This window comes from Polypterus senegalus, chromosome 12, assembly GCF_016835505.1.
Source record: "Polypterus senegalus isolate Bchr_013 chromosome 12, ASM1683550v1, whole genome shotgun sequence".
In the NCBI taxonomy this organism is placed as follows: Eukaryota; Metazoa; Chordata; class Cladistia; order Polypteriformes; family Polypteridae; genus Polypterus; species Polypterus senegalus.
Window position 1 is genome coordinate 131000848 of NC_053165.1, and position 25667 is coordinate 131026514.

Below are 25667 nucleotides of genomic sequence, written 5' to 3' on the forward strand. Positions count from 1 at the left end.
TTAAAGATTTCTTGCTTCAAAGATGTTCAAAAACGTGAATTAATCTTTTTATTTATCACCATAATACATTGCACAAGGTATATAGATCCATGTTAAGTGTTTGTAAAACGTGATGCAACAGTTTTGAAAACAAAATCCAACCAATTATGAACTGGTTTCCATGAATAACCTAAAATGGTAAATTTCATTTACTTACACTACACCATACATTTTGTATTGTGTGTCAGGTTTGCAACAAAACAAACAAAAAAAAATATCTTTTTCAGTTATACTATATGTCACACAGTTACCTCTATAATTTGGTTTACTGATACACTAAAATGCACATTTTACAGTTTAACTAAGAAAACAAATCTGTAAGATGCTCATTATTTTACAGTAAGATTCCATTCACAGTAGCACCTGTAGACACCAGAAGTGTTACTTTATTTAAAAACCACATAAAAAGACATACATAATTAAATAGGGAATTGATTTAACTGCAGCTTTAGTCTTTACCTTACTGCTATGTAAGAAATGCATTAGTCGCACTTATGAAAAACAGTCACAGTGCTTGATCAGTCCCAATTATTTATTAAACTTGTTAAAATATTGAAAATATAAACAACTGAACTTAACAAATCCATTTGGAACAAATGTGTGTCACAATTTTAAAAATTACAAAAACATAAAATTCTAGCCAAACAAAACAGTTTATGCTGCAAACCTTTGAAAACAGACACTGTTAAAATAAAAGTTCAATCCTTTTCAGACTTGGTGTTTTTTTGCTATTCTCATTTACTTTTTTTGTCAGAGAAAGAACAGTCATATTTATTTCTGTACATAAAATTCACAGAATATTTGCCTGATGTAAAATTATAAAAATAAAATTCACCATTTTTCCCATTCATCAGTCAGATATAGTAAGCGAGGTGCAAGCAAAGTGGTGGAAAATATGGAGAAAAAGGTGGGGGATGAGAGAGAACATTCAGTTTTCACATATTGTTCAGTTCCAGCAAAGTCTGATCCAGCATCTGGTGAATGTTGATATTTTCCTCCTTAGCATGCGCCAATTTTTCTGTCAGATTAGCAAATAACAATATTAAAACCAAAAGAAAAAGGAATGTTCTTAAACTTAAAAAATGAAACAAAAATTAAAGTACATAACACAAAGTTGATAACTGCAATAAAACTCATCAATTTCTAGTCACCTAATGTGCATAGTATAATCTTAAGCAGAGATGAGAGGTTTTTCCAAAGGGTACTTTCAACTAAACCAGTAGGTATCTAGTCCTATAGACCATTCCATGTAAATAAATGTGTTTCTGGCACAATTTTTATACATTAGCGGAAACCCTTTTAGTCTTAACTGCAAAATGTTCAGCCTTCATTCTTTGTCCATGATGCATGCCTTGCTCTCCTAGTCTCATCACTGTTTTCTGGACCTTTTCTAATGCTGCTATATCCTTATTGTAATATAAAAGCTAAAACTGCACACATTATTTCAGGACTACTCTCAAGTGTGTTCTTCAGATATAGCATATCCTCTTTTCTAGTAATATCCATTCCTAGAAACCTATTAGACTTTTTTTTTTTTTTTTTTAATTACTTCTGTACTCTTATGGTAGTAGACATTTATGATTTCATGGCGACTGCAATGTTTCTTCATAAACTAATAACTGTATCCCCTACAAAGCAAATTATACATTTTCCAGTGTCAATCTAAAATTAAAATTTAGTGTATGCCATTTTAAATTAGAATTCATGTTCAAGGATCTGCAGCAGGTATGAAACAAAAACAGCACCTGGCAGGTCAGATCCATAACTTTGGGCTAACACTTGTCTGAAGAGGGCTGGATGAGGAAGTTGAGGATGTTATCAAGCAGTGGGGTCTATGAACCCATTTCATTCTGTTGCATGGATTACAGCATTTGCAAACAAACATGAAGCAGTTTCAAAATGTATAGCCAATGTTAAAATGTTGTTCTTATAACTTAAATTTTGGGACCTTGGGATTCTGTGTTGTTTTGGTATATAGTACACTATATTATTCCCCAATTGTCTTTGCATGAGATTTCATGTATTACTAAAACACTAGATGGCTTCTTATCTAGCACTTCTAACATCATTTAGGCTTACTTTAATAATAACATTAAAGCCTGCATTTAAACAAAACAGAAATGTCATATTTATATAATGTTACATTGCTAATTTCCATTACTTTTAAATCTCAATTTTTTAACACCTCCTAAAGTAGGAAACTAGACTAAATATTGTCCCGTCTCCACAATTTTTTTGCTTTTAGACTTTGTAATCCTGGTAGTACATCAATCTCTATAGTCATTTTGTGCATGCAGTTGGATTATTTAATATCATTAATATCTTTAACTGCATTTTGTCATCCGTTTCTAAATATGGTTAGTCAATAATATACATAACATACAATATTAGATTCACATTCGTTGAAAATTCAACACATGCAAATAGATTGTCCATTGCATCAAAATGTTTACATGTAAAATTAAGATATTAGGACACAGGCAGACATATGCTTGATCCCTTAAAGACAATTCCTCAAACTTTACATCTTTCTTAAAAGGCCTGCAAGCAATCTTGTAAGGATAATTGGATTAACAAGTTAGTACAAAGAAAAACAACAACTGGTGGAGAGTATACAGAGTAATACAACAGTAGCATTACATGACGAATACTTGGATATACTCTCACAACTAGAGGTTTTTTTTTTTTGCTTTAAGAAATTTTAAATTTATATTACTGCAAGAAAAACTTCATGTCTTTACAAAATCTAATAATTAACTTGCTAAATGCCATATAAACAAAATTGACAAAGGGTGCTCAGTAAGAAACTTTCCTGATCTCATCTGCTACTTAATCACATGCTGCTATATTTTGGCCTAAGCTCTTGATGTGCATAATCCCAATTATTTTACAGATTATTTTTGTCAATAATTATTACAACACAATCTTATTTTGAATTGTACCATCATTAAATAAAATTGCTCTCTTTTACTGAAGTCAATTAAACAAAAGTTAGGATAAAAATTGAATTATGTTCCATACCTGTTGAATTACTCATGCTTCAAAAAATTTAAACGAACAAATGATAGAAACTTTGTGAATATCCGATGGCACATTTTTTTTGTTCAAAACGTTTTGTTTTACACATTCAACAAAAAAATTACAGGCTTTCTATAAATAATGCTGGTCAGGATGACCGTAGTTTAAAAAAAATTACAGGATGACATTTTATTCTAATGAAGTTAATGAAGTAGAGTATAACCCAGCTATTCCTTAATCTTCATTCAGTGCCAACTTTAGTTCATTAGTAAGGATTCGATTTTTCTCAAGTTGTTGATACAAGCGATCTTGACAGTCAGCAAGCAGAATAAAAGAAAGACAGAAATAGAGTAAATGGTTAGAGTGTTAGAAAAGGGTTAGGCAAAGAAAGCACACAATTAAACTCCAGAACACAGCATACCTATACGGCACTCAAATATTCAATATACTATACCTTCCATAGACAGAAATAGCACACCTTGAAAGAATTCAGTCTTTAATATCATATAAAGTAATATGCCAAAGAAAATTAATGCCACATATCAGTCAAAATAAACACAGAAATGAAAAAGCAGAAGAGAACACTGTCAGCACATGTAATCTATAACTCTAATATGATTTTTATGATAATATTTGAAGTGGTTAATTAAAATGCATGCAGTTTACTTGTGAAATGGAAATTTCTTAATCTCTGTCAGTCTAACAGCAGGTTGATAGAGAGAAAACCTTTATTTGTTCCCAAGGGGAAATATGGCTTTTAATAGAAGATCAATGAATAAATAACTAAATATTATTATAGCAAATAACAAATACACTTTTAAACTTTCAGATGCACACCAGAACGACTAAAAGGAAAGAAAACTAAAAAGAAATAAAGAAAACCTCTGACCTGGGAAAATATAAAAAGAGCCATCACAGTCAAAATGAAGCACTGTAAGGGCATATTGTCACTGATGTAAAGGAACCTCAAATAAATAATACTAATAAATGATCATTTTCTGTACAATGATTGTGTAGATAGCAATATTTTTGGGCATTGAATTTTAAAATACTGAGTGGGTTTGTTTAAGGTTAAGTGTATTTAAGACTTGAGCATTTTACATAAGCATCACATTAGTTAAATTTTAATATTCTCAACCAAGCAAACATCTATGATCCAAGAGTAGAACCGTGTAACACCGAAATAATAATAATAAAAATGTATTTTAATCAAGATTCTTATTTTCAGATGGCATCCTGTCCAGGACTAGTCCCGGTCTTGCCCTAAATTCTGGAGAAAGAGAGATTCTCAGCAAGCTGGTGCCAGAGTTTAGAAAATGGATAAAACAGTGAAAATGGATGGAAATATTTTATACTCTGTATTGAAATAACATTTTAGGTGTGATGAAGGGACTTACAAATGACTTCCATAAAGACTAACTTGGCAAAATACGATACGCCACTTTTAAATTTTGTAACTGCATCTTTAAAATAGCAGCCAGTGTGTGTATGTAAAATAGTATATAAAAAATAGACACACACGCAGTCTATTTTCCTATGAAGCCATGCGTGGTGTCTATTTTGCAAAAAGTTATGTCTTCAAATAAATTATTTGCAAATAAAGTTATAGAAGATCACCTACTAAATCATAAAGTACACTTGTAAAGTGCTGTATAGTTTACATCACCTTGAAATACTGCCAATAAATGTTCAACAAAATGAACACTTTTTCATTTAATGAAAGACTACATTTGGTTTATCTTTATACTTTCTAAAGCAATAAATTAGCTATTTTCAATTCAGCTTTCTCCATAAATGTTTAAAAAAAAAATCCAGAAACAAAATGTACAGGGATGGAATATTTATAGTACTGTAGAGCAAGCCTACATTACAAACAGTTTTCTTCTTTCTGGCAGTTGTCTAAATATTGTACAATTTTTTGTGACACTTGTTACCTGTCATTTACGACACCTGTAAAAAAGTTTTGAGGAGCCAATTCAGTAGACTTTTCTGACTGCAAAAAGCTGGTATTCAGGTTACCATGATGATAGAAGTTTTTTTTGTTTCGTTTTTTTTTTTTTAATTTGCTACCAATAGCAGTGAAATTGTAGGATACTTGACCCCTATCCTATAACAATGCAAAAAGTGAAATCATATTCAAATGCTTTTTATTAAAAGCTCCTCCATTGCTCAATTGAAAAATGTATTTCTGTAATAAAAACACAAAACATATAAAATACTAACAGTAACAGCTTTAATGTTTCCTATGTGAAGTCAATTTTGTCAGTTTTACATTACTCCATTATTTCAGAACACTTGTAAAACAGCTTTTGTTGTGCCGTTTTCAGAGTATCTTATATGATTGATCTGGCTTTGTTATTGCCTGTGTATAAATTCAGAACTAGAAAATTAACTGGGCTGACATTTCCTGTAATCAATTAATCTTAATTCAAATATGGCATATGTGCTTTACTACATTCCTAACATTTTATGGGTTACACTCACCTATATTAGTTTGTCTACTAAAAAACAATGACAAAAATGTAGCTTTTGCATATTCATATTCAGCAATGAAATATGCAGTTTTGGCAGTCTCTGCGATTATGCATTTCTGTTAATGCTTTATATGTTCTGTATTAATAGGGAAATGTTTTGTGCTTTGAGCCATTGAAACATAATTTTATTTTAGTAATAACAAATTCAGCTTCTCATTTCATTGCCACTGTAGACGAGCAAAATAACCACTTTGTCTAAAACGTTCGATTTTTACTTTTTTCATTGCCATTAGCATTTTTAGTGTGCAGTTTCCTCCTACATCCCAGTCTTGCATGCATAATTCTGAATGCATGCAAAGTTTCCCTCGCAACCCTAAACTGTACATGTCAGATAGAAAAACGAGTATACTCTGCTCATTGCACTCAGAGAATGAAAGTGAAGCCTCTGTTCCTTTATGAGGACCGTGTAGAATACAGTATTAAAAAGTGATTAATCGAATCATAATTTCATCTTGTAATGTTATGTATTTGTCAGAAGAGTTACATTCACATCTGAATGGTCACATCTTTGATCTTTCAAAGCACTCAAGAATCTATTTCTAAACTAACTCCATAAAGGTGTCAATAACAAAAATTTTTTTTTCTTTATAAATTAAGCAAACGTTCTGCTTTGAACATTGTGCGTTTTGTTTTTTACATGTAGATGCAGTGCTGTATATTCACCACTGCTAGTTATTTTTCTATGTAGTTTTTACTTGATTTTTCTCACACAATATTGCACCTTCCCAAGTAATTAGTCTACATGTAGTGATGCACAAGTGCAGCAACGACTTTTACTCAGTACTACCAATACTGTTAAATAGCTAGTTCTGTTGTGCTTTTGGAGTTTGGTTATTAACTTGGTGCAGAAGGGAACAAATGAAATAAGTAGAAAAAAAAAAGTTGCAGTTATCAGAGCCAAAAAGAAGACAAAGTTGTACATCGCCCAAGGATGTTATCTAAGGAGGCTACCTTGAAGTAAATACAAAAACACAGACCTGGGCATCTATGCAAGTCTTAGTTTGTTCTTGGGTGGATCCACTTGTTGAGTTGAATTTGTATTCTCTATTTGAGATAGTGCTGTCCCAAAAACGCAAATCTGCTCTAATTCCCTGGTGTGGATTCAACTGGTTTGGAGTATTACATTATAAAAGGCAATAGAACAGGAGGTTTCCATACTACCTCACTGGACTGTATTTAACCTTTTTTTTTGGGATTATTTTTTAATAATATCTGTGTATATGTTTGTTGCAGGGCATAAATACCCATAACTTGCATGGGAAAGTCAGCATCTGAAGGAAAAGGATTCACCATTAGTACATTTTGTCTTTTTTGCATTGTGTGGAGATATCTACTATTATCAGTGTTAATAACAAGGCCGACAAAAATATATTTTTTGTTTTTTCTCATGAACTGCATTTTTTTTGGACTGGATGGAAATGTAGATTGATACCTGCTGACTTTCTGAACATCATCCATCCACCTAGTGAGCAATGAATTTTGACCTTTGTACCTTCAACAGATGGACTGTTACAGTGCACTTCGCTAAAAACAATCTCACTGCTCCATTACCTGCATGCTACAATGATACAATATTTTTCTGAAACTACATTTTATTGGCAAAATTCCAGGCATGCTGTCCTGATCATGGTGTGAAGCAGCTAACATTTTTACCTTGAGACTTAAACTCCCTTTTGAGCTCTCTATTAGGTATTTCTTTCAAAAAGGTTGTTTAAGAATCCTGGACTACAGTTGGTAGCAGACCCTCCACAACTAACAATAGCACATCAATTGATGCCAATTCTACATCACATAAATTGGAATCTGCTGTTTGTGAAAGCTACTAAACCACAACAAGCCAATTTTGGCTACATTTTTAATGTTGTGACTTTTTAAAGTACTGCTAAAAACCATGTATTCATTGTAGTCTAATAACATACGCGATTGCATTCTATTATTGCTCTTATTTTTGAATATGACTCACTTCCTACAAAAATACACAACAAACAAAAATGTGATAGACTCTTGGATGACACGGTACACGTCCCAGGTCATCCCTGCATGGAGTTTGCATGTTCTCCTCATTTCTGTGTGTGTGTGTGTGTGTTCCCCCAGTGATGGACTGGTGCCCTGTCCAGGGTTTGTTCCTTGTTTGTGCCGTATGCTAGCTGGCATAGGTTCAAGCACCCCTTGCAACCCTGGTATGGACTAAGCAGGTTAGAAAATGACTTGACTCTCAGATGAAGTAACTGGAAAAACTAAAAGTAGTCCAACTTTCAAGTCAGTTAAAGTCCCTAGACACACCTGAATATCATACCTTGCATACATTTTCTTAGTTTAAAGGTTCTACTTTTTATAATGGTAAGTCTGATGCTGTGGCCAGTTGGACAGAGAGGAGGGAAAAATAAAAACTCTAGCGGATGAGATGCTGGAGAAAATAAACCTCCAGGGGGGTCCCCAAGGTCAAACGGCTGTTTCCCACAAAAATAATAATTTAGAACAGCAAATATTTGGCTGGAATAAAAAAAGTATGACAAAATTAAACAGGTAAAAATACTTAAGAGCAGTAATATACCAAAATTAGCCTGAGTCTTCAAATATTTAATTACTGATTCAGTTTGTACGCTTATTTCCAAAGTGCCTTTGGGGCTTATTAAGAAAGCACTACTGCTCAACCCTGCTACTGAAATTCATTTTAAAATTTTCTACAGCTTCCCAGGAACAATTTGGCAAGGATATATTGTATCAGTACATGAACTGATTATGATGAGATTTGAGCTGAAGGATTTACACATTATTGAAGTATGCAGTGTATGATGTCCTGTGGACTAATTTCCTATATTATACAAGGCATGCTTACAAACTGGACACTTCTCTAAATGTAGATTAAGTTAAAATTTCTCCCCACTAAGAGAAAATAAAAATCGAAATAGACCCAAAATTAACAAAGTAAACTAAGCAGTACTGTAATTGAACATTTGTTGCCTTTTCCATGTTGATGAAAACTGACTATATAATGAAAAAATACTCAGCTAAAGAAAACATTCCTACTAGTAGAGCATTTCCATTGTGGAACTAGCAAAGATCTATCTCATTTTCCTTGGATATATTTCTTTGGTAGTATTACATATTACTGCAGCATAAAGTGGAAGACCCTTGTATATGCAGTATGTATTTTTTTCCTTTATATTTTTGCAGCAATGGATGCCTATTAATGTTGTTTAAACCAAATAAATACTGAACACACTTATTCGCTTGCTATTTAAACTAGGTCTGAGAGTATAATAAAATTCAGATAATTAAAATACACCTTAAAGCATAATAGTTGCCTTTTTCAGCTACTTTGCAACAAACAAAATTATTAAAAGAAGTTTAGAAATGCTAGACAAATGGGAATTAAATTGTCTTATATTCGACCTAACAAAGAAATCTGTAAATATAAATGTGACATCTTTTTTCAGCTCCTCTTCCCATCTTGTGTGGCACTTCGAACACTTAAAAGCCTGTACAGCAGCTGTCCTTTTGTCTCACTGCCTTGTCTCTCTTCTCCCCCAAGACATCCTCAAACACTATTTGATCCGTTTTCGCTGTTCCGTTATTTCACCAAATAATATTTTCTGTCTGTTTGCGCTAATGCGATTTTTACTATCATTTTTTTGAGACTTTTTAGTTTTCCTACTTCCATTATCTCTAACCTGCTCTGCATTTGTATCACGCCAACATTTTTGAATTCTTTGTGACAATGAACTTTGTCTTTTTCCGACCCCGGGTGTGGTTAAATCTCTCGGCACAAAAAAATTTGAGCCGAGTACACACGAAGTGCGTCTGCCAAAAGCATTCCAACAACTGAGAGGTTAGATGAAAATGGTTGTAAGTAGGGCGTGACTTGACCGTCTCACGGGACGTGACAGTGTCTCTCTTTAAAAGATCACGTCTTGTCACAGGAAAAAAAAGTCTTGTCTCGTCCCAAGATTTTTTTTTTTATTACGGAGATACATTATAAACAAAAAAAAGCGTATTTTGTTCAGAAACTGAATTACCAATTAAAAAGAAATAACTTAACTCTCACAACGAGGACATGAATGACATTATCAAAGTTCAAAACTAAAAAGCTTAAATGATGCATGCATATACTATATTCCAATAAAAAAATGGTACTCTTGTTAAAAATGAGTCTATAATCTGCAGTTCTTTATAAACTGCATCTATAACAGCATGACTAAGCCCTGATCTGAAATTCAGAGGACACCATTGCTTAACCATTTGACAAGTCTTCACAGTAAAAAAAAAAACTTCACACAGAAACCATGCCTTACCAGCACAGAAGTGCCATAGCCCAATAAGCAAATACAAATACAAATTTTAAGCATTGCCCAAAATATCAATTAATCCTGTTACTTAGATAACACTCCGCCACCCAGCAGAAGTAGCTTGAGATGGCAGGCAACAAGGCACAGAACAGCCTCTCATACACTAGTGTGAATATATCACTATGCTGATTAAGGAATGTTGTCACTTTTAGTATTTTTCTCTACATTAAACATAAGGTGAAGAACTAAAATGTTACTCAACTGATACTTCAAAGGGTAATTATATATATATATATATATATATATATATATATATATATATATATATATATATATATATATATATATATATATATATATATATATATATATATATATATATATATATATATATATATATATATATATATATATATATATATATATATATATATGATGGAAGTGTTACAGCTTCTACAATGAGAAACGCAGGAGACAAGATTATGTCTGATGAAAAAGCTCCATAATTAGTAGTAGAGGTTCAGTTTCACTATATTCTTTAAAGTTTCTTATTGTTTTTATGCAAATCTCGGTACTGAGGTTTCTTATGAGATTTCTATCAGAAGGTTTGAAACACTTTACAGCTTGCCTGTTCACTTTGTTAAACAATATTTACAAATAATATACACAGGGTAAACAAGTAATTGAAACTTTTGTGACCTATGATGCATTTTTTTTGCTACGATTTTTTTTTAAAACATTAATGAGTAAGAATAATGCAGACTGTTAAATTCTACCTCTCAAACAAAATTTTATTCTTTATGTAAGAATGTTGGTGAAACTGTAACTTATGAACACATGAATATGAAATAAAACCAGTTACACTGAAAATATTTTAAAAAATAAAAAAGATTTAGAAAGCATGTTGTGAAAGCTGTATCATAGTGTACTGCATTTCACAATATATGGCAATCTTTAATTGAATTTACCAACAAAGACAAACAGCAGCATGCACAGCGCACCAAAAAAGTTAAAACCTCTATTTGATTGATCTAACGAGGTTTTTACTGACTTTGCAAAGTTTGTACTTGCATAAACCCATTAACAAAACAACTTTGTGAAATGAAATAGTCTATGAATATAACAATTTAACAGTACTGTTCAAAATGCCAAACCTATGGTACAAACATAATTTAAGAGAGAAAAATTAAAAGGTAACCTTAAAATTAGAAATGTCTTCTCGAATATGTGCATGGAAAAAAGACTGTAAAAGAACTGTGTACATGAATAGAAATTTATTTTACATAATTCAAATTTAAAAATTTCTGTACAAGAGAAGGAACACACATCTCAGGTATACTTGTGTTTTAATATATTTCATGAAAGAGATGCAAGAAATAAAGAATAAGGGTAACAAGTTGATAAAGCAGTAGGCAGGAGACAGCTCAGCAGGTAGGGGACATCGCTGCTGTGTAGCCAAGCAAACAAGTTATCTGTGTAAAAAGTAAGGCAAAATAACAAAAAACTATGGGAAAGATAGAAACTGTATGGTTATGCAAGAAAAATCAATGTTATAAGCAAGAGAATAATAACTAGCACACACTATGCAAGGCAAGAAAATAAAGCAAGCATGTGAGCAGTTCCACTCAAATGCAACAGTAAAGCAACTTGTAATTGGCGTAAGTTTCTCTCTGGCTGCTCCTGAGAGTTGTCTTTTTAACTAACAGTGCATGCTATTATACCAAAGTTAAACAGTAGGATGCATGTTAAGTGCTCTAATGCATTGGTTATTGATACAGGAAGCAGTCTGCAACACAGCTGTGAAAACAGTTAGTTGAAAATAAATGCGGACCTAAGAAAATAAATAAAACCAAACAAAACCAAACAAGGCATAATGGATAGAAAAAAAAATGAAATCGTTATGACACCATTACTTCCAATACTTGGTTGGTCCCTAAAGATTTAAATTAACTGTATAAATTGTTTATGTGCATGCAAATCATTAATAGCTGAGAAACAAAGTCCAGTTTAAGAAGCAGTGCAAATAATTATTTTCCTATTAATCACATACAGCCCTTGAAAAGACTTGATTTTTCAAAAATCCAGTAAAAGACAACTTTGATCACCTAGCACTTTATATAGAAACACTATTAGTGGGGAGAAAAAGTCAATTTAGTTAAAGGTGCAGAAGGTATACTTATAATAGGAACACAGAAAATTGTAAAGTGATTGTAGTAAGGGGAAAAGCCATGTAGTGTAGGGAGAAAGGAAAAAAAACAAAAAAAAAACAACATAAGAACCCATGAAAAGTTTTATTAGGATTTATTCCATTAGTACAGTTGAAGGTTTTCCCTTATGTGGGATGGGATAGAGCATCATATATGAACATGCAGTGCACAAAAGCGTGACTGTTCAAAGGTTTTAAGACAAAACTAAACCTCATATTTAAAACTACCCCTCATACTTAACCTCAAATACTTTGAACAGTCTCACAAGTATGACCATATTTCAGTAGACAAAAAAAATGATGTTCAACAATGAATGCAAGTGATTTTTGGGGGAAAAGGTTAATTCCTTGAGATTTTGACTTCTGTTTATCAAATAATGGAGCCTAAGTGTATGTATCATATCCACAGTTCAAGAAATTCCTTGGCATCTTTGTAATTTGCATCTTTACACTTGCACAGTCTTGACTTTATGCCATTACCAAACAAGGTGGGTTTTGGCCCTTCCTCATGCTAATGTCTAGGTATCTGTATTACTGCTAAATGCAATAAGACCCACAACAAAAGCTCATGGTCTCTGTTCCATTCCCTTCTATCCACTTTCATAATAAAATCTCTTCCTGCAATTCAATGTCACATCAAAAGGTAAAATAAATAGGGCCACAAGTATTCCATACCCTAAACAAGTCTGCACAGCAGCTGCTGTATTTGACAAAATGATATGGAGCACAAAAATAATTACCCCAGCTATTATATTTGTTCTCCATTTTTATGTCCAATACAGTCCACCAGTGGAGGCAATTTCAGATACTGTATTGTGAGATACTTTAGTGCAAGTGTGCTGTACTCTCTTTAGTAGTATTGTATGAAAGATTAAATATCCCCAAGATTTTGCAAATGAACACCAAAAAAGAATGGTCCATTAGAAGTTGCATAAACAGAAGTAATATAAAAGGGTTTAAGGAAGGAAGGATGGATGTTGGGAGAAAGAACCAGGTAAAAGATAGTTAAAGGAGAACTGGTTGATGCATTGGAAGACATGTAAAAGGTAGTACAAGGGAATTTATTTGGTGGTTGTGAGGAGTACAGAAGCAAGCAGGCACACAGTTGGAAGAAATTTACATTGAAGTCATGTCGTTGAGAGCGTGGTCCAGCTCCTCGCTGATTGCTTTGTACTTGAGTTTCTGAGCATACAACTCATCTGTAGAATGCGTAGAGTACAAAGCAAGGAAGTAGGGAGAGGAGGAGTGTGGACAGAAGCCAGGTGATGAAGGCAGATGAAGGTGACAGACCACCCACAGAGCAGGAAGGATGACAGAGCACAGCAGGTAGGCAGTCAAATCAATAACACAACAGGTGATGAGAATAATGAGAAAAAAAGGGGAAAAAAAAAAAAAAGATACAAATTACCAGGGAATGATATGGAAGAATAACTGAGGACAGAATATCAGTTACGGTACAAGAAATTTTAAGTAGAAGAAAAACACACCCAAATGCAACCCTTTGCTAATAAATATTTAATTAAATGTTGGTGTATGGACTAAAAAAAAAAAAAAACTAATTCTACTCAACTTAATTTCTTTTAATTATGTACATACGTTGTATTATAAATGCACCCAAAAAAGGCATATCTGCAATGTACACTATGTACATCTACTTGTAGTACTTAATATTTTGCATTGATGGTGGCACAGTAGGTAAGGTGCCTCATTAGCAACGCTACCACATAGCTCATTAATTTTAGGCCTGTTAGACCTGTTAAAATAATTTTGTGAAAAATCATTTCTTCAATCACATTCTATAATAAAGATGTTATTGTATTATTGATAATTAATGTAAATGATAAAAATAACTCCTCAAAATAAATCTTACAATTACCCAGGTTAATGACATTATCTAATAGATTATTAGAAGTTCATAATTCACAATAAAATATCATTGCAACCATAAAAACCCACTTGAGACCTTTTTTTTTTTTTAAAAAAACAGTTTTTTGCAGTTTCCCCATGATTGAAACTGGGGACAATATTGCAGCTAATAAAACCTGTAGAAAAAGTAGAATTACAAAAATGAATAAAATGAAGAAGTTCGTACCTTCTAAGTCATCAATGGACTTCTCAAGCTTGGCCACTGTCCTCTCAGCGAATTCAGCACGGGTCTCAGCCTGAAATGATAAGGATATTATAGTATGTTGTCTAAAAAGAAAAAAAAAGTCAAGATAATTATAAATAATGAAGGAAATAAGGGTTACTAACCTCTTTGAGTTTGTCTGTGAGTACCTTGATCTCTTCTTCATATTTGTCTTCCTTCTGTGAGTACTGTTGGTCAGAGAAACAGAATCATTAGAAGACTGTTTAAATGTTTATGGAGCAATTTAAATGTTTATATACTGTCAAATGGGATTAACCATTTTAAAGTAATGTATTCCAGTGTTCTCTTGAACATCAAAACGTATTTTTAAATATTATCAAATTGTATTTTTGCAATGAATAAATAACTACAGGAACCGGCTTCTAATCTAATGTACAAAGAACAAGCACGCTTTTGTATATTTAGGTAGTTCTTGACTAAAACCTACTTTCTCAGCCTGTGCCTCCAGTGACTTCAGGTTGTTGGTCACAGTTTTCAACTCTTCTTCAAGCTCAGCACATTTGCTGTTAAAGTAGGAAATGTTAGGATCTTTATATATAATAGTAGAATACAAACAACAAAATAAAAGCCAAATAAATCACATTCTAGTAATAAAATGAAACAGAAACTAAGAGCGACTCAAAAATCAAGAACTATGAAAAATACACTACAAACGATAAGGTTAGTAATGGGTATAACTATGCATGAGTTAATCAGGAATGCTATCAGCAAAGCTTGAGAGATTAAAAGGCAAATTAATGATGTCAAAAAGAGAGTGTAAATTAAAACTTAAAAGGATAAAGTTGCTAAATGGAATATGATTTGGAATGAAGCTAGGTGATGAGCAAAGGGCACAGTCAGATGGGGCTTTTTGTTATTGTACCTTTGCATTGTCAGCCTTTAATGGCTTTAAGGTTTGATAGAATATTCTTAACTCTTCTTCTGTTTGCCAGAATTGACTGCAAGTGAATATATAAAATGCACAAAGCCAATCAAAAATTGAGGGGGAAAAAAGGGGCAACAAAAACATGCAAGCAGTTAAAGGAAATTAAAAAACAATGTATGTTTTAACAAACATGAGATTGCAACTGAATTGGAGATGGGGTCAAATACAGTTATCATATTCCAAAACACTTTCAAAAATTATATTTTACATATACTGTATATTCATTGTAAGAAAGGAATAAAATGTAGATATTTGCTTATTCATTTTAAACTAAAGGTTTATACACCCGATCTTTGCTCCAAACATCACAAAATATGTTCAGAGTAGTATTTTCAGTAGAATTGTACTTCTCATACTGAAGAAACTGAATAGTGTACTTTGTGATCTAATATACTTTTTTACATGACTGTCTCAATTCCTACCTAACATAGGACGGCACATGTATCAGTGAGCAAATGTGACGATTGCTTTGTTTCACTTCACTTTCACCCAGGTTATCCTGGGGATGGGCACAGATGCAACACACTGATCTGGGTATACCAGGCCAGCCTATCCTCACCAACTTTTTCTAACTACTCCAAGAATTCCCAGACACTCTCAGGTTAGTCCAAGAACCATAAAGAGTACACTTTTGAAATGTTAATAGAAGACACAAAAGGCATTTCTGTCAATTATGAATCTCTCATGTTTGTATCCAAAAGCATATAAAAAGCGAGACTGCATATGTTTTGCAGCACTAAATATTTTATAATAGTAAGCTAATATAAAAGGGATTAGAAATGATTTATGGTATTCATCAGATTTACTTGTACATACTCAAGAGTCTCACCTTTCTGAAAGTTCAGCACGTTCTTCAGTACGCTCAAGATCACCCTCAATGATCACAAGCTTACGTGCTACCTATTGAAAACAAAAATGCAAGTGGTTATTTAAAAATATATATTAAAGAAAAAAATTATATATGAATAAATCATAACCACAATATCTGTTTCTTATTAAAGATTCTGTGCTAGACAATACTGGGCAGACAATAAAGTCAATGTAAATTGTGTGTTCCTGGATGAAGGCCCAGAATTGCACAAACACATTTTCAGTTTTGAAATGAAATTAATCAAGAATGTTCACTGCTACAGAAGCTTCTTGAAATGGCATGAGACCTGGCAACGTTTGGACAGATATCTAATTTGACATTGTTTCTTTCAAAAAGGAAACTACAATTATACAGGAAGATTAGAAAACTGAATATTTACAATTTAATTATGTTAAATATGATTATATGTGTAAACAGACTGTTAACTTGTGATAAGGGGTTGACATTAGCTTTTGCCTAATAAACAATCTCAGGCTAATCAAAAATCAATTGCATATTAAGAGTATACTAAGTCTTGAAGTTCTTTTTATACTAAATTTTGGCCAAATGTAAATACTAGCCTCTTCATATTTTCGGTCAGCCTCTTCAGCGATGTGCTTGGCCTCTTTAAGCTGAATCTCCTGCAGTTCCATTTTCTCCTCATCCTTCAAGGCCCTGTTCTCAATGACCTTCATGCCTCTGTAAAGCAGAAAATAAAAAATGCTTACCAAATAGGTATACATTGCAGAAAACAAGAACAGTAAAACTTCAAATTATAAGACACCTGTCATTTCATTCAAACCATTCTAGTCAGCCTGATCCACTGTTTAATTGGGAACACCATATACATATATATATATATTTTTTTTTTATTTTCTTACAGTATATAACTGCGTATCATGTCGAACAATATCATGTCAACAGAGAGGAGATCCCATGAAAGATAAAATAGGTAAGACATGCAACAAGTATACAAACAACTTTCCGACACAATGTAGTAAATCTTTCCGTATTTCAAGTATAAAAGTAGAATCACTAATTTTGTTATAAAGTAACTGTGTTACTCTAAAATAAATGGACAGCACCAGCATTTTAAATATTTAAATCATATTGTAAAATGTTTTTGCTCAAGATGTTGCCTTTTTAGCTCTACATTACCATGCACAATGTAATAATTTTGAAGGTAAAAATTAAGTATATCACTTGCTAGGTATACACCAAAACATTGAAACCACTTCTGGAAAGAGTCCCTCACCATTCGCAACTAGATCTATGAACCAAACTAAAAAAAAAAAAAAATGGTTGCTACCAGGTAATACATGCTATAGACATCATTTAAACCCACCTTTCACTTTCATCAGCAGCCTTCTCTGCCTCCTCCAGTTTCTGCAGGGCTGTGGCCAGACGTTCCTGAGCGCGATCCAACTCCTCCTCAACCAGCTGGATGCGCCTGTTCAGTGAAGCTACATCACCCTCAGCCTAAATCGAGCAAGGATAACAATTTCAGTACCTCCAATGAGAACACTATTTACATGCTTATGTAAACATTTCAGAGCACTTTTTACCTAGTTGTATTTGTAGATACTGTAAAAACCTAAACAGTACCAAATCTAATAAATTAGAAGGCATTAAAGGCCTACTTTTACAAGTTTAGACGATAATAAAAACAAGTGAAAATCTGCACAAGGAAAAGTGGACTAGCCAGTCACTCAAAATTAAATTAAGAAAAAAAAACAAAAAACCAATGCTACCACTAAAATAAGTCTACAAGTAATTGATCTTGATCGTATTTGCTTTCCTTTAAAAAAATGTTCTGGCTACATTACACCCTTATGGGACACACTTCGCTAAAGAAGTACATGAAAACTAAATTAAGAAATATAAATTTCTGCTTTTTTTTTTTTTAGCTTTCAGTTCCTAGAGGAAATGTTTTACACCGTTATGTACATGTAAAAAATGTTTATAAACTGGGAAGTTTTGAAGTACCCAGTAAGACTAAGATGTTTAGAATTATCCAACACAAAATATTGTAAATAAAATATAGATATACCAGTCACCACCCGGGGGAGTAAATGCGAACATTAATTTTATTTTAATTTTTTTTTCCATTTTTATTACTATTTAATTTAATATTGTTTCTTTGTATCAGTATACTGCTGCTGGATTATGTGAATTTCCCCTTGGGATTAATAAAGTATCTATCTATCTATTCTTTTATAGTTTCTTTTCACCTTAGATGTTTATGTTGTTAACATTTTCTCAAAAGCCATCATCAAAAATTGTGCTCCCTTTTTAGTCCCTCAAACTAGTTTTAAATGTCTACTACTTAGACTAATACTATACTGAAAACCAGTGAAGCGTGTGCACTATTTTCACTTCATATGAATAATTTATATAAATGTTTGTCTAAATCCAAAAGACAGATTATTCTTTGGAAAATTAAAATTATTATTTTTTTAGTGTGGTTATTGATGTTGATCTTTAAAACTAAACCATTACAAACCGTTTTAAAACACATGGATGAAAATTTTAATATACATAAGCACAAAACACACTATTTGTGCACCCTTTAATCCTTTTACGAAAATACCAACTTGAGGAGTGAGGTACAAAGTTTTGCACAGTAATCCTAATGACTAACATAATCAAAGTTTCTTTCTTACAACTAAACACCACATTTAATACTAGTTTTTATCTTGGAAAAAAAGTATTGAGGGAATGAGATCAACAAAGAAGGGTTACCCTGATGTGCAATGTTGTAGGCACATACACGAACTACTGCTACATTTTCCATCACTATTCAACAAAAGGAATCTCGATCATTTAAGGAGGGGTGATGTCTCCTTTACTAATGCAAATGCCAATTTCAAAAGAATTTTACAACTGTTTCTTTTTATCCCAGAAATCAGCAATGTCAACCCTGACATGTGTTGAACGCATGCATAGCCGCCTTGTTTTATTCGGCTCCAAGATAACAGGAGCGCCAACTGCACTTATCTACGAGGCCTCTCGGTACTGCGGCTAATGGTTGGGCCCTCAATCGTTTACAGTCTTCCCCCTACTTTATCTCTTTGGAACTGTGGCCACCTGAAAATCTCAGCTTTAATCTTTAGGAAAAGATCACTGTCGTCGACGACCTTGACGCACAACTGCTTAGCTTGCAGGTGCCGGTAAACTGTCTACCAAGGTTTAAAGAGCCACATCGTGCAGCACAGGGCGGGACTGAGCACACCTGATTAGAGATAACTGCAAACCGGAAAACAGTCTGTATGCCGAAATTAATTAATTTCGATGACATTTTGTAACCCGTTTCGGCTCAAATTTAACGCCAACGAAAAACAACAGCTTACTGTCTCCCTGGCTGTCCTTTCCAAATCGAGATCCTTTTGCAGTTTCTGTGCTTTGTCTTCTGCATTGTCCGCCTGGTCCTGAAGGCTTTTTATTTTTCTTTTCACGGCTTCCAGGGACGTCAAACCTGCCATAGCTTTACGATGGCTCCTCCCGTTTAATCAGCTGAAGGTGTCGGTAGTGCTCAACACCGCATCCAGACTCGCAGCGCAAGGGCGGCCAGCTCGCGCGCATCAAGAACTCCGCAGCGCGAGGCCCGGAAATCGCCTTCTTAAACGCTGCCTTGGACGTTTAGTGCCAACGGCAAATTCCCACTGTATTTTTCTTTATTATTATTATTAGTTGTTGTATTCGTCTTTCTTTAAAATCTTAGATTAAATTGCTGCGCCCACTTTTACATTCAGGTGACCAATTTAAAGGATTGGTGCACGAGAGTGTAGCGCCATCTAGGAGTCCGACGTCACAAATTAAAACTGATTTATTGGCTTGCAGAACGACAATCTGTTGGTTTCAAGGCATAGCGGACGTAGAGTGAGGTTACTGATAAGAAAATTGTCATATTTTATCAGCATATCTTTATGCCGATTGATAATTTAATGTAAATTGTTTTGCTTCTCCGAATAAAATGTGTTAGGTCTTAATTTGCAAAGACTCATGGTATTGTTTATAACCGTAAAATATATACATGTATATATTTGATCTTAAGTTGGGCTGGCGCCCTGCCCGGGGTTTGTTTCCTGCCTTGCGTCCTGTGTTGGCTGAGATTGACTCCAGCAGACCCCCGTGACCCCGTAGTTAGGATATAGCGGGTTGGATAATGGATGGTTGGCAATATTAAATCACTCTGCGATCGGCGGGCGCCCTGTACTGGAATTTTTCCTGCCTTGCGCCCTGTTGCTGTGATAGGCTCCAGGTTCCCCGCAACTCTGCTCAGGATAAAGTGGGTTTGGAAAATGAGTGAATGAATAAATATTAGTTAGTTTGATAAAGAACGTGTATTAGCCTGTTAGTATATTCAAATACTCCAATAAACGTTATTTAAAATAAAAACAAAATTGTGGTCTATGGTGTCTCATTTGCATATTTTCCCCAGGATTTCGCAGGTCTTTTGCATTCCCCTCCCGCCCTAGATATGTGCAGGTTAGGTTGCCTAGTGATCCTCAGTTAGACTCGAATGCACCGCCCGAATAGGCCCCGCCCCTCACGACACTGTACTAGCATATGTGATTATTTCTAAACTGATGTTTGCTACACAAATTAAAACACTATATAGCTTAAATATGCAGCATGACAAGATGAGCTGTAAAACAGCTTTTTCTGTTTGTATTACATTATTATAAGTAAGTGCCGTACTATTTGTTGAAATCTAATTTCTTAATAGAACTGGGGAGACCTCTGCAGCATCACACCGACATGTTCTGATATTAGATCGGAGCTTGGAGTAGACTGGGTTGGGTTATCTCTCCTCCTTGGAATTCTGATCACCAGGGTATTAATGATGCGTGCTAATACGCTAACAAATTCTGGCGGTACGCAGCTGCGAAAAACAGGGAAGTGCCGGTATTCCATACATGTGCGTACCGGCCCTTTTTAAAGCCCAGTGTTGACATACAAGCATTTCCTGCCTTCCAGCTCTGATATAATGTTTTTACATTCAAATCCTGCCTGTTTGCGATGTTGTTAATCTTAGATTCTGACTACGTGTTCAGTCTTTCCGGAACTCTTTTTACTTCTGGTTAATAAGTATGACAGTATACAAGACAGTAACATCTAATCAAAAACAACTTGCTCGGTATGCAGTCCTGAGTGCTAACTTGATGAGACATCCTCTTGCTCTTTGAACCTAAAATATATACATGTATTTATTTTTGTATTTTGCATTCAGTTGTTTTTTGTCATATCTTATGTTTTATTGAAAACCTTAACTGTATTTTAAAAGGTTAACACGCCCTAAGGATGGAATAAATTGCCTTGACTTGATTTTAGCTGTCTACAACATAGTGACAACACCACAACAAAGAAACAAGAAACCAACTATATCACAAATGTTTTTTTAGAAATGTTCGGCTGTTTACAGACAATTGCTGTGAGAGAAAAGTTTCCACAACTTTAAAGTTACATCTTTAATTATATCGTGAGAGAGAATGTGACACTTAACAGTTTTTCTGTTTGTTTTCTGTTCCTTGTTTTCTTCCTAACGTCCGTTTTTAAACGTCTCTCTTTCTGTATGGCTACATCCAATGATTAGGAATAGCTGGAGTCCATCTACCTTAGCAAGTACAGACTGAGTAATTTCAATCTTCTTCATTATAAGAGACAAAATAAATCAAATAATGCTGTTTAGCACCTGCTCTTTTAAAGTAGTGCATCTATTATTATCAGTTGGTGTTTTGTGCCAGTAATTCACACCTTTCCTTTCTTGTATATTCTTTACGGTGTGGACACTAGTAGTGCTTCGGTTCATGGACTGTAAAGTAATAATAGCTCATTTATGTTCGCGTGGCCACCAAAATGAGAAGCTCCTCTTTTACTCCAGCGGTAGACACTGTATTGCTTCACTTTGGCACCAAGCTTCAACTAAACATCTGTTCTTGATATTCGAGCTGCATGTATCGCCGAGGCGATCCATGTAATTTAACGGCAATTAATCAACATCACAAATTCGCCAGACGACCGAAATGAATCTTACCGCTTAGATGAGTTTCCTGTAAGAAATAACAGGAGCTGCAGGAAAAGTTTAAAAAGGAAAATTGTGCATAAAATCGTGTTCCTGTAAATTCATGTAACAGCTGAATTTAAAGTATCCAATGCATGTACTTTCTCGGTGACCGCAATACTTTTCTTAGAATTTAAAGAAAACTGGATTGTTTTATATGTAGTGTGTGTGTGTGTGGGTTTTTTTTTTGGGGGGGGGGGTCTACAAGTATTTCCTGCCTACAAAAGCCTTCAGAATATTATTAGTTTCCATCTTAATGTTTGCGTTCTCCTGTCTGACAGGATCGTGCATATGTTAGTGGTTAGCATAGCATTCCTTATAAGGAGTAGCCTACATTGAACCTCGACGACGTCTTCTGCTTGTTCATTGACTGAGAGATTTTAACTTCACGTTTATCTGTTGTAATGTAGTTCAAACTGAAACATAAATTTGAATACTTGCCTATCAATGTAGTGTTCTTAACAGTTTGGGGATTTCTACAGTGTGTTTTCTTTGCGAGATCTCGGTTTCTGATTTAACAGATTATAACGGTTTAACGTTTACAAATAAGTTGAGAAACGCCTCTCACATTTGTCTTTCACATATGGTAAATTCAGCAGCATTCACCAGAGCGTCACTGAAGCAATGAGCACAGGTGTGAATACTATACAAATATTGTATATGAGCGCACTTAAAGGAGTGCGAACACTTTAGAAGTACTGTGTTGCATATGTAATATACGCCAAATGGGAAAGAATCGTTTACTCCTCCCGCATCGGTAATCCGTTCTTGTTGGGATGGGAAGAGCTCTAACTTTACCATATATAGCACTGAGCTATATATATCCGCGACCAGTAGAGACTGCACATCTAGCAAATTTTACTTTCCATCGCTACTTCTCTGATCTAGTTTTTTGTTTTCTTGGCCCCAAGAAAGAAGATCAAGATACGTAATCGGAATAGCAGGCATTTCCTGTAAATGGGGAGGAAAGTGCAGTGGAAGGGATGATAAACTACACACGCAATTTAGATCGAGATCGACTTTCAGATGGAATGCAGACAGTTGTACCAAAATGACAGATAAAAAAGTTGGGCATTTATGGCATTTATATGCTGTTGATATAGTACACCATCTCATGAGTCAGTTTTTTTCAAACTTAAAAACAGAGGTGGAAAATCGACTGCACTAATGATTATTATTTTTTTCAACAACAAATTATATTCACTCATAATCAAATTTAAGTAAATCATTACTGAACATGTAAAGAGCGTGAAGCTGTGGACAGTAGGAAAGGTGCGTGAGATTGTGCGTGTCAGTGCTCTCTTCTTACTTACATCAGTGGCCTTCTTTTCAGCCAATTCCAGTTTCTCCTGGGCATCTTTCAAGGCCTCAGAGTATTTGTCCAGTTCATCTTCTGTGGCCTTCAGCTTCTTCTGCAGAGCTACCAGCTCGTCTTCGAGCTGAATGAAGCGGAGATGTGGTGGGCGTGCAGCAGGAAATAGCGTGCGTGCAGTGGAAGGCAGAGTAGAAGTGTGGACAGTGGAGACCCACAAGAAAACAGACAGACAGACAGACAGACAGACAGAGACAGAAACAGAGAGAGAGAAAGAGAGAGAGAGAGAGAGAGATTAGAAAGGTGATTTCAGGTATACCTTGGTGGCGATTTCCTCCGCGCTTAGTAGCTTTTCTTCAGCCGTATGGAACTCTTCGGCCAGTTTATCTCTCTCGTCTTCGGTAATACGTAATTTCTTTTCCAACTGATTAATTTCATCCTCTAACTATATCAGATTATACAATAAAAAATGTGTTTAAGCATGCAAACAGTTAACTTTCAGCAATAATTGAGGACAGCTATCTGTCAGTTTAGAGTGTATTTTTTACCGTCAAGCTACATGTAAAATGTACTGGACAGATATAGTTTTTTTATTTATTTATTTATTTTCACGGTCTCACTCTACACACATCACATATACATATGTTAAACTATGCACTCGGTGATGTTTATCACCTCACAATACAATACTTAAAACTATAACCGAAAGCTAAAATTCGCCTCTGCCTTTATCAGCAGCGACAAGTGCTCTAGTTCCTTAGTTTAGACACGCATTCACTGCGGGAATCCTGTGCCCTTTAAAGGCAGGGGCTAAAAAATCAAACCAGGATTGCCAATATGCATATTTGAAAGTCCTATTTCGCAGAGGCTGGCTCTGCTCATATGGCTGCTTCACCCCATTCCGGACACATTTTTATATTAAAAAAACCTTGCATCATTTTATCCCTTAATGCAACTTCAGGGTCTCCGGTATAGAAGACTTAAGGTAATCCATGCTGCGGTTACGGTCCTTCTTTCGTGCCGTTTCAGGGACAGCGACGCCCGAGTCGTTTTCTATTTATTTAAAAGGCAGACCTGCTTGCTCCTGTCCTCGGCTGCCTTCTTGTCTGCTTCAGCTTGCTCAGCTCTGTCCAAGGCATTTTCCTTGTCGAGCTTGAGCATCTGCATCTTCTTCTTGATGGCATCCATGGCTGGTCTTGGGGTATGCGCACAAAGTGCTCCAAAAGAAACTGCGGTGGAGAGGGCAGGGAGAGAGGCTTAGAGCGGCTGTGCGGGACTGAGCGTGGAGCTGAAGTGCGAGCTCTCCGCTATCCTGCCCTCTCAAATATGTACTTTCGCAGGGGGATGACTGAATTCCTTTGGACATTCAATACTTTTTTGGAAGCGGTTTCTCCTTGTCCCTACCCAGTGCCCTATCTTTTTTATGGATCTGTCAGACGATTCGCTGCTCCTAAACATTTGACCGCTCATATGACTATATATGGGATCTGATGGGCAAGAAAGCAGCCCCCTCCAAGACGTCTGTTCCTATTTCTAAACACTACAAAAACTTAAACTGGGATAGAAGACGTTAGTGCAGAAGGCTGATAAAGAGATGAAGTGGGGGCGGAAGAGAACAGTTCTACTTTTACTGGATCTGACTAAAGGAAAAAGTTTTTATTTGGTTTCTCTTTGTCGGAAGACTTTTTTTTTGCGTAACTAGCAACGCTAAAGTGATGATGTTCAGCTGTGTCCAATACACGCTTAATGTATTTGTTTGAATATTTGTAAAGTTGTATATATATACATTACAGTAAAAAAACATAAATAATATCATTAATCAAATATGGTGATGAATGGTGGCTTATTGTTTAAAACTTCTTCATCGCAGCGCGACCGGTGGGTGCCTGAGCGCATTGCTCCCTGGATGCTTACCAGAACATGCCTCCTAAAATTGCATATTCTGAGATTGGCCAGCGATGGCTTAGCAAACCCGGCCAGAACATTGCGAAAAATCTCTCAGACCTGAAATTATTATTTAATTGGTAAAGAATGTGTTAAGTACTCATATATTTTTTAAAAGCTCAAAAAGTATTAAATACAAGTAACAGTATGTTCCTTCATTTTCTACATAATCTGTATTAGAAATGAGAATTTCTCATTTATATCTGTGGTTTCGAGCCACGTTATATCAGCGTTTAAGAAGAGTTGGTAATTAGTCAAAACTCAGTACGGACCAATGTTGCATTTTTTAATTTTTCAGTTTTTCATAATTATTGGCTACTTTGAGATGTGATTTTTC

The 25667-nt window shown here is 34.7% G+C and overlaps 1 protein-coding gene across 7 annotated transcripts; it reads right to left on the reverse strand.

The window, feature by feature from the left end:
* Positions 1–687: 687 nt before the first annotated feature.
* On the reverse strand, positions 688–24713 carry tpm1 (tropomyosin 1 (alpha)). Of its 7 annotated transcripts, XM_039773441.1 has the most exons (10): positions 24461–24712; positions 23706–23831; positions 23388–23513; positions 17356–17489; positions 16592–16709; positions 15990–16060; positions 14663–14738; positions 14340–14402; positions 14179–14248; positions 688–1057 (listed from the first exon to the last, which is right to left on the reverse strand). In XM_039773441.1, the coding sequence occupies exons 1-10, from the start codon at positions 24572–24574 to the stop codon at positions 975–977; spliced, it is 981 nt and encodes a 326-aa protein (XP_039629375.1). In that variant the 5' UTR covers positions 24575–24712; the 3' UTR covers positions 688–974. The 7 variants fall into 7 exon arrangements, with proteins under 7 accessions (XP_039629375.1, XP_039629371.1, XP_039629369.1 ...); XM_039773437.1 differs by lacking the exon at positions 23388–23513 and having other exon boundaries at positions 24461–24713; XM_039773435.1 differs by lacking the exon at positions 23706–23831 and having other exon boundaries at positions 24461–24707.
* Positions 24714–25667: the final 954 nt, after the last annotated feature.